Consider the following 18,622-nt stretch of genomic DNA (forward strand, 5'->3'; position numbering starts at 1 on the left):
TGTTGAGGGAGGACGTGTAGGGGCAGGAGTAGCACTTCCCTACTTGCAGCGATAAGTGCCAAGAGGGAGATCTGTGTGAAAGGAGGAGTGGACAATGGAGTTACTTAGAGAGCAATCCCCATTGAAAATGGGAAGTGAAAAGTGGGAGAGGGGTAAGGAAAAGATATGGTCTGTAGCAAGATCTTATTGTAGATGGCAGAAGCTATGGAATTTGTTCCCCTCCAGAGATGCCGCGTGACCTACTGAGTTCCTCCGGAATTTTGCATGTGTTACACACACTTTGTAGTTGAGCAGTTTTGAATTTACCTCATGATGAATTCATGTGCATTGATGTCCTCTCCATAACGAGATTGGTGCAAGTTTCCAGAATTACCCACTACTGCACAACGCCGACATCGAGAACGGTTCCATGAGCCATAAGGGTTTTCTCCAGGCACAATGAGGAAGAGTTTGGTTAAAATGTCCTTCAGGTCTTGTGGCTTGAATTGAGGCTGAAGCATCTGGGAAACATCAAAGGATGAAAAAGACACAGCAGAATTTTAAATGAAGAAATTTCTGCATGAAACCCTAGCCTAAAGTTCTTTTGTAAGAGAAACAAATATCATTCTATTTGATGGACTCATCCAAATACAATTCATTGTTCAATGTCACTTCTTTCATTATGTTCTTTAACAATTTGTTATCTCTTTTTCAGACAGAGTAATTTTCATTGCAAAAGCAGGAAACTTGTGACCAAACTTCCAACCCAAGAGGTGTTAAAAATAGGAAACTTGTAATCAAACTTCTAGCCAAGAAGCTGCAAGAAATAGTTAGATATGTTAGATATGGCCCTTGTGGCTAAAGGGATCAGAGGGTATGGAGAGAAAGCAGGTACAGGGTTCTGAGTTGGATGATCAGCCATGATCATACTGAATGGCGGTGCAGGCTCGAAGGGCCGAATGGCCTACTCCTGCACCTATTTTCTATGTTTCTATGTTTCTAAGATGAGTACCAGTTCCCCCAAATCAAACACAAATTAACATTTTTAGAAAATAGGGATTGGTAGGAACTAGATGATACTTCAAACTTATGTCTATATTTCTTTTAAATCTTTTTATTAATTTTCAAACAAAACATAAAAAAACAACAAATACGGAGAGCCTGAGAGTACATAATTAATAAGGCCAGAATGCAAGTACAAACAGTTAATAACACAGATATAATAACCTCCCAAACTCATACTGTATTTACAAAAACAACCCCCCCAAAAAAACACTAACAACAACAGCTAACCTAACCGACATGGGCTATTGTATTATATCAGGTATACACAGTAGTGTCAATAACTCCACACCTCTACCCAAATAACTAAAGGGGATAAGAAAAAGGTTCGGGGAAGGTCAGTCTAACTCATACGAAAATGTTGAATAAATGGTCTCCAGGTTTCTTCAAATTTGACCGAAGGGTCAAAAATGACACTTCTGATTTTTCTAAACTCAGACAAGATATAGTTTGGGAAAACCATTGAAATGTAGTTGGGGCATTAATTTCTTTCCAGTTCAATAGAATGGATCTTCTAGCCATTCATGTAACAAATGCAATCATCCGCCGAGCTGAAGGGGATAAATAACTGTTATCCATCATTGCTAAGCCAAAAATTGCAGAAATAGGATGAGGTTGCAAATTAATACTCAAAACTGTTGAAATGATACCAAAAATATCTTTCAAGCACTTTTGCAAGCAAAGGCAAGACCAAAACATGTGGGTCAAAGAAGCTGCTTCAGAGTGACATCTATCACAGATTGGATTAACATGGGAATAAAATCGAGCAAGTTTGTCCTTAGACATATGGGCCCTATGTACCACCTTGAATTGTATTAGGGTGTGTTTGGCACATATAGAAGAGGAGTTAACTAACTGTTATTTCCACTTGGCATAATTTACCTATTATTTATTTATTTGTTTATGGTTTTATATTGCTATATTTCTACACTATTCTTGGTTGGTGCGACTGTAATGAAACCCAATTTCCCTCGGGATCAATAAAGTATGTCTGTCTGTCTGTAAAATTTTCTCTCATTGCTCTGTCGGTAAGGGAAATTGAAGTTCTTTTTCCCATTCATTCGTAATTTTATCTGATATTCCTTGCTGTATTTTCATGATCATATTATAAATGATGGCCATTAAACCCTTCTGATCGGGACTTATGTCTATATTTGTGCTAATATAGAGAGAACTCTGTCACAGCAGAGGCCAGATCCAGTCTTCATTCATAACACAATGAAGTGGGTTGAATGTTTTACAGATAGAATAACCATCAGGATATCTAATAGGGGAATTATATGGTTTAGAGTATAGAAAATAGGAGCAAGAATTGGCCATACAGTTCTTACCACTTCCTCTATTCAAGAACATCAGTGAATTAGGTGGACTCTCATACTTAATCCAGCAGCTTTGTGGTTAGTATTACTAATGATTAGTTTGTTTTAATTATTTCCAAATTATTTACTACATTTGTTTCTAGAGCTGCAATGGTAGGACCTGAACTTTAGTTAGATACACACCTTATTGATAAAGGATCATTCTACATTTGAACTTCACCTATTTTCAATGTGATCCATGGGGGCAATAGATCTAAAATTGGTATTGGGTAGAATCTTCAATACTGAACAATATAAACTGATATTAATGAGCAACAATAGATATACCTCATTTGTTTCCAACCTGTCCCTTCTGATGAGTTGGAGCAATCCTAATAGATAACATTCTAGATTCTGTGAGCATTTCTCATAGCTTTCATTTCATAAGTTTGGCCAAGCTGGGCATCAAATAAAAAGACTCATGAAAATAGATGAAAGTCATGTCATTAACTTTTCATTAAGGTTTACATAATCTCATATAAAACGAAAAGATTGCCTTGAAATAAATGCAACTTGTTCCATTCCTGTTACTGCGTGGGTCTCAAATGCATTTGATCCTTTGTTATTACAATGTAAAAGCCAAGGTTCTTTGCTAGTTTTCTGGTCTAATGAGGTTCTGCCTTGCTTCGCATTTATTTACTGACATACAGTGCAGAATAGGCCTTTCCAGCTTTGACCACCTGGAAGAAACACACGTGGTCACAGGGAGAATGTACAAACTCCTTACAGGCAGCAGCGGGAATTAAACCCGGGTCACAGGTACTATAAAGCGCATGCTAACCACAGTGCTACCATGCTGCCCCAGGTCTATGGCCTCCATGGATAACACTAAGAAAGGGGTAAAAAACACCTTTTCAGAAATTATAGTCAGGTTCAAATTGTCTCCAATCAGAGAACCAAAGCAAGTTAGTGGCTCCTGGCTCTGATCATTGAACATCACCTCTTGTAATTTATCGAGTTGACAAGTAGCAATGGAGTCAACAGAAAGCTAAATCGGACCTTCATTTCATGTTATAAATGAGGTGTTAGTCATAGCAGTTCATCAATAAAAGGCAAAGATGCGGCACAGTGATAACAATACTGATACAAACTGTTGACAACATTAAGGATTCATGCTTCCCTGGGTAACAAGACAGATTGTGTTTAGAATGCTAATGGGACTTGAGGCAAGAGACTTCCAATTATTTTATAGTTTAATGTTGGAAGACTGCAGTAAGGTTTAAGAGGCAAGTCAAAATATCATACTTTAAATTAATTCTTAAAAATGTTGTATCTCCTGTGCTATGTGTGAGGACTGTTGTTTTACTCAGTGTAGTTTCCTTTTAGGTTACGCTAATAGATCAGAGAATGTCAGATGCTTTCCCTCACAGAAGCAAACAAAAAAACAAACCAGAGTCCAGAGACTAGTTATTCACATCCTGAAAGCCCAAGTAATTAGTGATACCACAGTAGACCTGTAATCCTGAGACTTCAATGCAAACAGCTGTCCACAGCTCACATGCACAGCCGGGGACACAATCCTTCAGCAACTTAATCATGCCTTTTATGTTCACTTTGCAAGGGAGAATTAGACTACAACAACGAGAATCCCTGCAGCATCACCGCGGTGACCGAGTGATATCTGCCTCACAGGCTGACATCAGGCTGTCTTTTAGGAGGGTGCTCCCTCATAAGGTGACAGGCCCTGATAGAGAACTGGTAAGGCTCTGTGCCAACCAACTGGCGGGAGTATTCAAAGACATCTTCAACCTCTTGTTGCTACAGCTGGAAGCTCCCACCTGCTTCAAAAGGGCAACAATTATACCACTGCCCAGAAGAGCAGTGTGAGCTGCCTCAATGACTGTCGTCCAGTAGCACTTGTAGCTACGGTGATGAAGTGCTTTGAGAGGTTGGCCATGGCTGGAATCAACACTGTTCTCTGTAAGGACCTGGACCCACTGCAATTTTCCTATCACCACGATAGGTTTATGGCAGATGCGATCTCAAAGGCTCTCCACACGGCCTTGGATCACCTGGACAATACAAATACCTAGGACTGAATACGGTTTATTGACTACAGTTCAGTGTTTAACACCATCATTCCTACAGTCCTGATCTATAAGCTACAGAACCTGAGCTTTTGAACCTCCCTCTGCAACCAGATCCCTGACTTTCTAACCAGTAGATCACAATCTGTGCGGATTGCTAAACTTCTCTACCTCACTGGTGCACCACAGTGTGTGCTCTTAGCCCATTGCTCTATTCTCTCTACACCCATGACTGTGTGGCTGGGCATTGCTCAAATGCCATCAATAAACTTGATGATACAGCCATTGTTGGCGAAGGCAGGCTGTACAGGAGCAAGATATACGAGCTAGCTGAGTGGTGTCACAGCAACAACCTTGCACTCATGTCAGCAAGACCAAAGAGCTGATTGTGGACTCCAGGAAGGGTAGGACGAGGGAACATAACACCAATCCTCATAGCGGGATCAGAAACGGAGAGAGTGAGCAAATACAAGTTCCTGGGTGTCAATATCTCTGATGATCTAACCTGGTCGCAACACATTGATGCAGCTGTAAAAAAGGCAAGACAGCGGCTATATTTCATTAGGAACACTAGAACACTACAGCACAGTACAGGCCCTTCAGCCCTCCATGTTGTGCCGACCCATATATTCCTTTAAAAAAGTACTAAACCCACACTACCCCGTAACCCTCTATTTTTCTTTCATCCATATGCTTGTCCAAGAGGCTCTTAAATACCCCTGATGTTTTAGCTTCCACCACCATCCCTGGCAAGTCATTCCAGGCACTCACAACCCTCTGTGTAAAAAACTTACCCCTGATGTCTTCCCTCCCTTAACTTTGCACATATGCCCTCTGGTGTTTGCTATTTGTATTTGAGGAGATTTGGTTTCTCATCTAAAACACTCAAAAACTTGTACAGATATACCATGGAGAACATTCTGACTGACTGCATCACCATCTGGAATGGTGGGGGGAGGGGCTACTGCACAAGAGTAAAATAAGTTGCAGAAAGTTGTAAAATAAGTCCGCTCCGTCATGGGTACTAACCTCCGTAGTATCCAAGACATCTTCAGGAAGCTTAAGGACCCCCCCACCACCCAGAACATTCCCTCTTCCCATTGTTACCATCAGAGAGGAAGTACATGTAACCCCTGGGTCGCCTCAGGCATCGCTCAAACTCGTTCTAGTCTAGGGGGAGCAGCCTTCGGCCCCGCCAAACTGGGTAATCAGCTGGTGTGGATGCTGTGTGATGTCCCCGCCTCGCTCAAAAAACAGACAGTACACCTTATGCGATTAAATGAGTACAATTTATAAAGATTACTATAACTAAGCGATTACTAACGATACAGTATATATGAATAAGAGAAAAAAAAAGAAAAGGCGCCAAACTTATCAAAGTCCAAACCACTTCGTGCACAACCGTTGGAGCTCAATTACTGAAGTCTTCTGGCCACCATTCGATCCCCTCCGACTTCCTCGACCCGCCTCCTGGGACCCCCACGGTGGTCGACCAGTCGCTCCACACTCCTCTGTCTCCGTCTCCTCTCATCACCGAAAACCTTGGGCCGGGGACCGTCGCCCAGCTTCCAGCATCCCGTCCTCTCTCTCTCACTCCATCGCCCCGACTCCCCAAAATCCCGCCAACAATCAGTTTACAGTCCCAAACAAGCTTCCAGCACTTATCATAACAAAGACGCTAGCATTCCTACTATTAACACAGGCGCCAGCATTCCTACTTTTAACAAAACAAAGACACCATTTTGATTACGTACACAGTAACAAAGAAAAAGAAAAAAACCCCCGTTACATACAGATGCCTGAAGGCACACACTCAGCGATTCAGAAACAGCTTTCTCCCCTCGGCTATCCAATTTCTAAATGGACACCAAATCCATGAATACTTACTCACTAGATTTTATTTCTGTTTTTGTACTACTTACTTAACTATTTAATATACATACAGTTGCAAGAAAACATTGTGAACCCTTTGCTTTTACCTGGTTTCCTCATTAATAACTCATAACATGTGGTCTGATCTTCATCTAAGTCACAAAAATAGACAAACATTATCAGCCTAAACAAATAACACACAAACAATTGTCCTTCTCATCAATACTGAGTTCACCATTTAAACAATCACAGTCTGGGTTCAAAAAAGAATGTAACCTCTGGGGTAATGCCTTCTACAAAAGCTATTTAGAGTCAAGTGTTCTAGTCAATAAGATCAGATTTTAGGTGTAGGTTGTAGAGGTGTCCTGTCCTATAAGAAAGACATACAAAGTCAGGTTACTGAAAGAGCTTGCACTTCTTGAGAAAGATTTGTTTTTGTGCACCATGCCTCAATGAAAACAACTTTCAGACACCTTAGAAGAAGAATTATAGAGATGCATGAAGCTGGAAAAGGCTACAAAAGCATTTCTCAAGACCTTAATGTTCATCAGTCCACACTAAGAGAAACTGTTGACGTAATCCAGGTTTTTAAAATATATTTATCATGTACAGGTAGTCCCCGAGTTATGAACGTCCGACTTACGGACAACTCGTACTTACGAACCAAGGAAGGAGAATGCCGTCTGCCATTTTAAGTCGTTGTTGTTGACACTGCGTTGAGTGTTTAACTTTGTATTTGGCTTAAATTTTTCTTAGCAAGATTCACCCTGACCCTGCCTGTTCCAGTCGGCTGGTGGCACAGTGAGATCAGCGCCGGGCTCGAGAATGGAGGTTTCCGAGTTTGATCCAGTGATAGACCGCTCCTGTGCCGGGTTGATGTCGATCCAGTGACTCCTGTACCATTCGTGGCGGGTTGATGTCGAGCTCGCAACTCGACTTCGTAAAAAAAAAACACTGCCACCTCCAGTTTAAATTCCCACGCAGTATATTGAGGAGGATCAAATACCCAAACCCAGCACAGCCCCCACTTGTCCCATTTAGCCTGTCTCAGTGCGGTGGTCCTTAGGACCCAGCGGAGTTCGGACCCGCCACCCGCAGTGTTTCTGTTCCATTGACTGGAAGCGGTCGCAATTGAAAATAAAAAAGCGTTTGGAAAGAGGTGAAATGCCATCGATCATTGGAAAAGCGTTAGGCTACAGTCGGTCAATGATCGAAACAATTTTAAAGGATAATGGATAAAGTGAGAATAATGGAGCATGTGAAAGGCCCTGCTCCGATGAAAGCTACAATTATTACTAAGCAACACAGTGGTTTAATTATTAGAATACATACGTTTCTTAAGTGTTTTATATGCATAGGAAGGTAAAATATATACTATATACTAAGACAAACGTTTGACTAACTGATGCTAAATAATACTGGAGATTTGCGTACAAATCCGACTTAAAGACGGACTCAGGAACAGAACTCGTACGTAACCTGGGGTCTGCCTGCATTGCATTGTACTGCTGCTGTAACAAATTTCACAACATTTGCTGGTGATATTAAACCTGATTCTGATTTTGACTTTGAATCTGATTTTCTTTCTCCATTGTTGGGAAATCAGACCCTTTTTTGGCCATCTTGGAAACAAAATAATTCTTCCCAAGTCTCTTCAGTTGTCATGTAGAAACTGATAGTACTGGCTGGCCACTCCCACACACTGTACAGAGAGTTAGAACTCCAGACTATGGGTGGTGAAATAACAGTGCCTTCTGCCTGCACCTCATATCTACAATATTGCAGTCAGCTTCCAAGGACACGGAAAGCCTCTATACAATTGTACCAGATTTAATTTTCCATGGATAAATCTTATGAGACCAACAGAAAATGCTGAGCAAAACCAAATAATAGTCACTGAGATGTGAAATATAAAGAACAACTGTGCGTTGGAATTGGGTGCAGAGCTAACTGGCCACTACTTACAGTAGTTGCTAAGCAGCAGCCTCTGGTGGAGAAGGCTCCTTGTGGAACAGATGATGTCAGGAGCTGGAATGACTACAATGCTTCCAATGATCAGTTTGTCAACACTTAGTTGACAACACAGAACGGGCATGATGCACTGGATGGCTCTGTGGCAACACAGATCGGTATCACAACAACACCTGCACCTTCATTAAGAATGGTACTTTGCTTTTCTATAATTCTGTGCATCGAACCCAACAAATCTGCTACACTGTTATGATTGTATAATAAGTAATACATCAAATTTGAAAAACACTGTGCTAATATAAGTTTGAGAAAGTGTTTTTTATCTTCACCTAGTCAGGAGAACAAAGAGAAAGCTTCAGTCGTTAAGCATTCTACAATCCCGTCACACCCAGACCTCTCCCTCCCCCCCAGCTCATTCAGAATCAGAGCAACCTCCACCATCTAACTGGATGCATACTCCTGCTTTTGCGCCTACTCTCAACTTTGTAGCATATCTTTATCTGCATCAGGATGAAAGACCTTGTTTTAGATATCAACTGGCTGCAGTGGTCCCAAGAACAGAATCAAAAATGTTCCATCTACCTTGGGTCAAAAATGCACACTTGACCTTAGAAAGCCATCCACTGCATACCACAACTCTCTGATATACAATACCTTCGCATCTTCCATGTACGTTGCCTTTTAATTTACATGAGCAAATCTGCTAGCTTAGACATACATGGCACACACAAAACGCTGGAGGAACTCAGCGAGTCAGGGAGCATCTATGGAGGGGAATAACCAACTGATGTTTCGGCTGAGAACCTTCATCAGGATTGGAAAGGAAGGGGGAAGAAGCCAGAATAAAGATGTAGGAGGAGGGGAAGAAGTACAAGCTGGCAGGTGATAGGCGAAACCAGGTGACGGAGAAGCATCTGCAGAACCATTTGCATTTATTATTTAATGCTATTCTTTAGACATATGGTAATGCATCTAATTTTCTGAACCTTTGTATGTGATGATGGAATGGAAACAAAAATTTATTGTTCATTTATTGTACAAAGATCATTAATATATTTTAACCACTATTTACTTCAAGAGAACATGAGGTACTTATTCTTTTACATAACTCAGACAAAGAATCAGGGAGGGCTAAATAAACGGTAAAATGGAGACTAGAATATTATGACAAAGGAGATAAATGAGAATGACCATAAGCTCTGGCGCTTCTCCCTATAGGTGCTGCCTGGCCTGCTGTGTTCCACCAGCATTTTGTGTGTGTTGTTGTTTGAATTTCCAGCATCTGCAGATTTCCTCGTGTAAGCTCTGGCTTATTGGGTAAGAAATTCAATCACATAGTAAATGTAATTTTACATGCTTTGCGATTGGTGTGCAATATGATCATGGAATTCCTACTGCACTTCTACGGACATTGGATTTATACCAACAGCTATACTAATAGGCATATATCATAAATATCAGGAAAGTAAAGCTTCCTTAAAAAGACCATGGTTCTTTGGTAGTTTTCTAGTTCTAGTTCCACCTGTGTTGTGGAGTATGTCCACAGAAGATCTTTCAGAGATTGTAATTAAATGTTCTATTTTTGGGTATGATTAGGGCTCTTTCTTTACTTGCTACTAGTAATGAGTTTTAGCGATATTAAAAAAAGTATGGCTTCACTTTCATAATGATGTGGAATAAAATCTACATTAATATGGTAGCAGAGTATAAAATGACCACCCAATCAAAGCTACTTTGATCTATCATGTGGACATAGCTGCATGGGTAACCTGTCCCAGGTACTCAGCATATTGTTGTTGTTCCAGAGGACCAGGCCAAAAGGCGAAAGAGACAAGGAAAAAACAAGAGATTCCGAAGGTGCTGGAAATCTAGAGCAACACACTCAGAAGTGCTGAAGGAATTCAACAAGTCAGGCAGCATCAGTGGAGGGGATAAGGTAATGTATCAGAGTGATGATGAATCGTGATATAGAGACAGCGGATAGTAATGTAAATTTGGTTTGGGTTGATATCATGAATGGCATGGTGAAAGTAGACACAGATAGAAGCATTCTATGGACCAGCAAAATATGACCTCTCGAGAGGGCAGAACATAAATGGGTAAATATCCAAGGAATGTTTGAAGGAAATTGCAATTTTCATGGAAGATTTTAATCTACATATTGATAGGACAAACTAAACTGGCTAAGGTACTGTAAAAGAAGAATTTGTGGTGCACGTCAGATTACTTCTTCGAACAGTATATTAGATTAATATGGGAATAGGCTATTTTAGAAATTTAATAGGGAGTGAGGTAGGGTTAATAAAACATATTGTAAAAGATCCCTCAGGAGGTAGTGACCACAGAATGATAGAATTCCAGACAGTTTGAGGGTGAACCTGGCAGGACCATAAACCACTGCTTCAACTTAAGTAAGTACAATATCAATGATATGAAGATGAAGTCATCTAAGGAAGACTGGGAAAATAAACTAAGAGACAGGCTGATGGGCAGATGAACAGTGACACATATTCAAACGGCTGTTCATATCACTTAGCACAAATCTATCCCAACTAGAAAGAGAGATTCCATGAGAAAGAAGCACAATCTGTAGTTTAAGAAGTTAAAATGGTAGTATTATTTGAAAGTATACACACAAAGTAATAAGAGTTGGTGTTAAGCCAGATTAATGGGAAGTTTGAGAGTAAAGCAATAAAAAACTAAAAAGCTTATCAGAGGGGAGAGATATTGAGGGAAAACTTGAAATGTAATGTTGAAACAAACAGTAAGAGTTTCTATGGAAAATACATAGGAAGAAGAAGGCTAAGAGGGGTGTGGAAACTCTAGATAACAATGCAGTTGAAAGAAAAAAAACTAGCAGCTTTGATAATTTATTTTTGTCTTGTCTTTGCTTAACCATGGGATACACTGCAAATATCCCTAAAATAATCAATGGGCTAATTTCAAGTAAAAAGGAAGAATTTGTATAAAATCACAATTACACAGGATGAAGTGATTGAGAAACTCACAGGGCAAGATGTGAGAGTCAATAATTAAAAAGTAAATGTGTAATCATTGAGGGAAGCTGAGTGTAATCAAACCTAATCAATAAAAATTATTAAGGTTACATTTGAATTTTGAAGAAAATGTAAGGCATCCATGTTTACCAAATATATGAAAATACTGTAGGTGGTAGAGCATGCTGTGAGGTTCAGTGCTGAGCAAAAACCTAGCCAATGCAGAGGGGGAGTGTGAGGACATGCACCTAGGTAAGAAGAATCATAAGGAGGATTACTATCTCAATAAAACACACTCAAAATGCTGGAGGAACTCAGCAACTATGGAAAAGAATACAGTCAACATTTCGGGCCGAGAGCCTACATCAGGAATGGAGAAGAAAAGATGAGGAGTCACAGTTAGAAGGTGGGGGAAGGGAGGAAGAAGCTCAAGGTGATTGGTGAAACTGGGAGGGGAGGAGTGAAGTAAAGAGCTGGGAAGTTGATTGGTGAAAGAGATACAGGACTGGAGAAGGGGGAATCTAATAGGAGAGGACAGAAGGCTATAGAAGAAAGAAAAAGGAGTAGGAGTGCCAAAGGGAGGTGATGGGCAGGCAAAGAAAAAAGGTGAGAGAGGGAAAAGGGGATGGGGAATAGAGAAGGTGGGGTTGGGAGGGGAAGGGGTGCCATTACTGGAAGTTTGTGAAATTTATGTTCATGACATCAGTTTGGAGGCTACCCAGACAGAATATAAGGTGTTGCTCCAGTGTGGCCTCATCGCAACAGTAGGGGAGGCCATGGATGGACATGTCATAATGGGAATGGAGTGGAAGTAAAATGGGTGGCCACTGGGAGATCCCATTTCTTACAACAGTAAAGGAGGTCATGGATCTATCGATTTCTCAAACTTGCAGTAATGCCCCCCCAACTCCCCTATTCCCCATCCCCTCTTCCTTCTCTCACCTATTTCCTTGCCTCCCACTGGCGTTCCTCCCTCTTTTTCCTTCTTCTATGGCCTTCTATCCTTTATCAGATTCCCCCGTCTCCAGCCCCGTATCTCTTTCACCAATTAACTCCCAGCTCTTTACTTTGGCCTTCCCCCCCTCCCGGTTTCACCTATCACCTATGTTTCTTCCTCTCCTTGCCCTACCTTCTAACTCCGACTCCTCAACTTTTTTTCTCCAGTCCTGATGAAGGGTCTTGGCCCAAAGTGTTGACTGTACCCTTTTCCTTGGATGCTGCCTGGCCTGTTGAGTTCCTCCAGCATTTTGTGTGTGCTGCTTGGATTTCCAGCATCTGCAGATTTTCTCTTGTTTGTGAATGTTCAGAGGGATCTAGGTGTTCAAGTGCATGAACCACAAAAAGCTAGCAGGCAAATCTGACAAGTGGCTGTTTAAAGCAGAGGTGTTGGAATGTAAGAATGGGAAAGTTTTGTTCCAATTGTACAGGCATTGAATCAGAATCAGACTTAAAATTATTGACGTATGTTGTGAAATGTATTGTTTTGCGACTGGACAGTGCAACACATAAAAAATGACTATAAGTTACAATTAAAAAAATAAGAAATAAGTAAGTAGTGCCAAAACATAGGAACATTGTGAGGTAGTATTCATGCATTGATGGACTGTTCAGAAATCTGATGGTGAAAAGAAAGAAGCTAAAATGTTGAGTGTTTTTTTTCAAGTACCTGTACCTCACACGTCATTGATGGCGAGTGTCCTGAATGATGAATGCCACCTTCCTGACATATGGCTTTTTGAAAATGTCCTCTCTGGTAGAGAGGCCAGTGCCCATGATGGAGCTGGCTGAGTTTATAACCTTCTGCAACCTTTTCTGATCCTGTGCAGTAGCCCCTACATACCAGAAGGTGATGTGACTACACAGAATGCTCTCCATGGTACATCTGTAGAAATTTGCTAGAGTCTTTGGTAACGTATCAAATCTCCTAATATAATGTAGCCTTCTTCACTGCTAACCCCTCAATGAGGACTGATGTGTGTTCTCCTGACTTTCTCTTCTTTAAGTTCACAATCAATTCCTTGGTCTTGCTGAAGTTGAGTGCAAGGTTATTGTTGCAACACCACTCAACCAGCCAATCTATCTCACTCCTCGTCAGAGATTCATCCAACAATAATTATGTCATTGGTGAATGTATAGATGCCATTAGAGCTATGGCTACCACATATTCAGGACGGTAGAGAGTAAAGCAGTGGGCTAAGCACTGGGTGTGCCGATGCTGTTGCAGAGGTCGGTACAAGCTTTGAAGTTCATTAATCAGTACAGGAGCCCCACTTGGAATACTGAGCGCATCATAGGTCTCCTTACCTAAAATAGCACATATTATTATTTGAGGCAGTGCAAAGAAGATTCACCAGGCTAATTACTGGCTTCAGAAGGCCTTCCTATCAAGAGAGGCTAGACAGTTTTGGTGTGCATTCCTTGGAGTTCAGAAGAATGAGGGGTGATCTTATTAAAGCATACAGTATTCTAAGAGTACTGTTTTTGACTAGTGGGAGAGTCATAGGCAGCAAAATAAGAGGCTGGTTATATAAAACTGAGGTGTATAGTAATTTCTTCTCTCAAGAGGGTGGGGAATCTTTGGAATTCTCTGCCCCTGAGAATGGTCGAGGTCAGATCATTGGATATATTTAAGGTGGAGATTGATAAATGTTTGAAAGATCAAGAGATTGTGAGCAGTATGGGGAGCTTGCACAGAAGAGGAACTGAGGCCAGCAAAGATCAAGCATGATGGAACTAAATGGTGGAGCAGACTTGAGGGGCCGAGTGGCCTACAGTTGCTCCTTTTGTGCTCTGATCAAGATGAATCAATGTTCAGTTATCAGTGACCTAATAGATAAGAAACAGAATGTTTAAAAGAACAGTATTTGAAAAGTCTGAGAGTTTGCATATGAAATAAATATCCCATCTAGGTAGAGCTGGCATTATCTAAATTGGTGGGAAAATATAGCATGGCTGTGCATCATAACTGCCTCTATTCAGTATCTCTATCAGCTCCCTTTCTTCATTTACTGATATATTAATGACTGCATTGCTGTCATTTCCTGTCCAAAATAAAAAAGTGATCAAATTTGCTAGCACATTCCACCTTTTCTTCACCATCTCATTCTCAATGTCTCCATCACCATTTTTAGATGTTACATGAGTAACCAGTCTTCGTTGATTGCACTTCCTCCTACCTTATGTCCTTCAAGGATTCCATTCTACAGCTCATTTTTTACCACCCTGTTACTTCTGAGCTGATGATGTCAACTTCCATATGACTATGTATTCCTTTTCCATCCACCATGAATTTCTTTCCGTAATAGTTGACAGAGCCTTTATCCACCAACGTTCAGCACTTCAGCCTTCTACTCTCCTCCTCTTCCAGAATCATGACATTCTCCTTATCTCACTTTATACCACATTAGCTTATGCAATTACGGGAACATCGATGTACTTCTGATACTTCCAGTCTGATGCCATCATCAAATAAATCTTTTCCTTTCCTTCCCCATTAGCATTCGAAAAAGAACTTTCACAGTGACACATCTGTTCATTGCAAGACCCACAGATGGACCCCATTCATTCAGTGGAGTGCCAACAAATACAAGATGAGAAAGACTCCTGAGAGAACAAAAACCCTCTAATGGCCTTTATTTCCATATTTACTTTATGTTTTTAGAAATTATGGAATGACAGCATAATTGTCGGCAATTGCAGGTACTAGTTATTTAGAAATTGATCACAGATGGTTTGATGTTTAATAACTAAATAAGCAGTTTTTCATTGCCTGTAAACGGTTCAGCTCTATTCAACAGTGAAGCACACAATTTAAGAGTACATTTTCCATTACACCCATTGACCTCTGCTCTGTTCGAAAGAGAATTTTCATGCTAATTTAAGCTCATGATGCCAAATTGAATTTGCAAAACTGTCTCTTTTCCCCACCATCACGAGAGCTTGAATTAATAATGCTGCTCTTCTTTTGCGAACAAAAACCTCCTTAGACTTTTCATTCTGATTCATTGGAACTGCAGCCTACTATTATGCAATATTAACATACAAAAATGGTGCATGGTTTTCTCATTTCATCTTGGATTTTTTTTACTGATTAATAAATGGAGCCTGTTTAACTGAGACAACGAATTCAAGAAACTGTTAGAAAACCAGTGCGCTTTTGTGAGTTCTCTTTCTTTATGGTCCTGATGAAGGGTCTCCGCCCAAAACATCAACTGTTTACTCTTTTCCATAGAAGCTGCCTGGCCTGTTGAGTTACTCCAGCATTTTTTATGTGGCGCTTTTAATTGGTCTGTTGACTGAGTGCTGGTTTCACATTGGAAGGTGAGCCAGCTCTGTCTTTTAGTTATTATGATTGAACTGGACTCCAATTTTCTGTACATGTGTCAGTGCCACCTGAAGAGAGAGGAGAAAGTATGTGTGTGAGCTGTGCCTATTTTCCCACAATATGGGAAGTTGGCTGCTTAATGATTGATATGTGTACTCATTAAGCGTTAAGTTGTTTACAGAGGGACAAAGACTGACCTGAGATGTTCTTAGTTTAGTAAAGATATACTCATTAGCATATAATCAAGTTTAAGTTTATTGCCATCTGACTACATTATATCAAACCAAATGAAACCATATTGCCCTGACACAGTATTTATCACAAACAGCACACAAACGACAGAGCAGGAGGGATTAAAGGTGGAGGGGAGGCATTACTAGTCCGGGAAAGTGTCATGGTACTTAAGTATAAGAAATGCAAGAGAACACTGAAAAAGGAAAGCAGGAGGGCTCAAAAAAGACATGAGGTTGTTCTAGCAGACAAGATGAAGGAGAATCTGAGTGGGCTCTACGTATGGTATACTAAGAGCTAATGGACAACAAAGGACAAAATTGGTCCCCTAGCAGAGATACTTAAATCATCCTTAGCAACACATGAGGTACTGGAGGATTGGAGATAAGTCAGTGTTGTTGCACTGATTAAGAAAGGTTCTAAACATAAACCAGGAAATTGTAGGTGGGTGAGCCTGACATTAGTAGTGGGAAAGTTATTGGATGGTTTTTTTAAGGGACCACATATATGACCTTCTGAATAAACATGGATTGATTAGGGCTAGTCAGTATGGCTACATGCATGTAGATTGTGTCCAATCAATCTTATAGAGTTTTTCGAGGAAGTTGCTAGGAAAGTTGATTAAGTCCAGGCAGTGGATATTGTCTATGTGGACTTTACTGAAGCATTTGACAAGGTTCTGCATGGGTGGTCGGTCAAGAAGGTTCATTCATATGGCATTCACAATGAGGTAGCAAATTGGATTAGACATCGGCTTTGTGGGAGAAACCAGAGAGTAGTAGTACGTCTCTGACTGAAGGCCTGTGACTGGCGGACTGCTGCAGTGTTTGTACTGGTTCTTTGTTGTTTGTTATCTATATCAAGGATCTGGATAATAATGTGGTTAACTGGATCAGCAAACTTGTGGATGACACCAAGATTGGCATGTTGTGAACAGCAAGGAAGACTATCAGAGCCTGCAGTGGGATCTGGACCAGCTGGAAAATGGAATTTAATGCAGACAAGTGCAAGGTGTTGCATTTCGGTAGGACCAGCCAACGTAGGTCTTACACTGTGAACAGTAGGGCATTGAGGAGTGCAGCTGAACAAAGGGATCTGGGAATTCAGATCCATAATTCCTTGAAGGTGGCAGCACAGGTAGATCAGATCATAAAGACTTTTGGCACATTGGCCTTCATAAATTAAAGTACTGAGTACATGAGATGAGATATTATGTTGAAGTTGTATACGACATTAGTGAGACCTAATTTGGAGTATGTATGCAGTTTTGGTCACCTACCTGCAAGAAAGATGTAAACAAGGTTGAGAGAGTACAGAGTTTACTTACATAGATGTTGCCAGGACTGGAGGACATGAGCTATAAGGAAAGATTGTATCGTTAGAACTTTATTCCGTGGAATGTAGAAGACTGAGGGGAGATTTGATAGAGGTATACAAAATTATGAGGAATATAGATAGGATAAATGAAAGCAGTCTTTTTCCACTGAAATTGCGTGGGACTACAAATGGAGATCATGAGTTAAGGGTGAAAGGTGAAAAGTTTAAGGGGAACATGAGGGGAAATTCTTCACCAAGAGGGCCGTGAGAGTGTGGAATGAGCTGCCAGTGCAAGTGGTGCATACGAGCTCGGTTTCACAGTTTAAGAGAAGATACATGGATAGTTGGGGTATGGAAGACTATGGCCTGGATGCAGGTTAATAGGACTCGGCAGTTTAAATGGTTTGGCACAGACTGGATAGGCCAAAGGGCCTGTTTCTGTGTTGTAATTTTCCATGTCTTTATCCGTTCTTAGATAAGGGGCCCAAAAGTGATCGTAATACTCCATGTGCGGTCTAACCAATACCTTGTAAACCCTCAGCATGACATCCTTGCTCTTATATTCTAGTCCCTTCAAAATGATTACTAACATTACATTTGCCTTCCTCACCACTGATTCAATCTGCAAGTTAATCTTTAGGGAATTCTGCATAAGGACTCCCAAGTCCCTTCGCACCTCTGATTTTAAAAGATTCTCCTCATTTCGAAAATAGTCTACGCCTTTATTCTTTCTACCAAAGTGCATGAGCTTACACTCCTACACTTCTTTGCCCATTCTCCTCATCTGCCTCAGTCTTTCTGCAGTCTCCCTTCTTCCTCATCACTACTTGCCCCGCTACCTATCTTATCATCTGCAAACCTGACCACAAAGCTATCAATTCCATCATCCAAATCACTGATATATAATGAGAAAAGTAGTGGTCCCAAAGCCAGCCCCTGCAGAACACCACTAGTCAGCGGCAGCCAACCAGAAAAGGCCCCATTTATTCCCAATCTTTGCATCCTACCAGTCAGCCAATTTTCTAACCATACTAGTATCTTTCCTGTAATTTCATGGGCTCTTTTCCTGTTATTAACATGAGAAAGTCTGCAGATGCACACAAACAAAATGCTGGGGTAACTCAGCAAGTCAGTCAGCATCTACGGAAATTAATAAACAGCCAAAGCTTTGGGCCGAGACCCTTCTTTAGGACTCTTATCTTGTTACACTGTTTCACGTCCTGTACCTTGTCAAAGGCCTTCAGAAAATCAAAGTAAACACCATCCACTGACTCTCCTTTGTCTATCTTACCTCTTACTTCCTCAAAGAATTCCAACAGATTTGTCAGGTAGGATTTCCCCTTAAGAAAACCATGCATTATCATGTGCCTCCGAGTACCCCAAAGCTGCATCCTGAATAATCAGCTCCAGCATCTTCCCAACCACTGATGCCAGGCTAACTGCCTATAATTTCCTTTCTTATGCCTCCCTCCCTTCTTAAAGAGT

The 18,622-nt window shown here is 40.8% G+C and overlaps 1 protein-coding gene across 4 annotated transcripts in view; it reads right to left on the reverse strand.

Moving 5' to 3' along the window:
- Nucleotides 1-18,622, reverse strand: part of st3gal2 (ST3 beta-galactoside alpha-2,3-sialyltransferase 2) — a 288,593-nt gene that overhangs the window by 117,373 nt on the left and 152,598 nt on the right. For all 4 annotated transcript variants that reach the window (XM_073069675.1, XM_073069672.1, XM_073069673.1 and 1 more), the window contains one exon: nucleotides 307-500. In XM_073069675.1, coding sequence (XP_072925776.1) covers nucleotides 307-500 — 194 coding nt within the window. The remainder of the gene's footprint in view (nucleotides 1-306; nucleotides 501-18,622) is intronic.

Source organism: Hemitrygon akajei, chromosome 17 (genome assembly GCF_048418815.1).
Source record: "Hemitrygon akajei chromosome 17, sHemAka1.3, whole genome shotgun sequence".
Classification (NCBI taxonomy): domain Eukaryota; kingdom Metazoa; phylum Chordata; class Chondrichthyes; order Myliobatiformes; family Dasyatidae; genus Hemitrygon; species Hemitrygon akajei.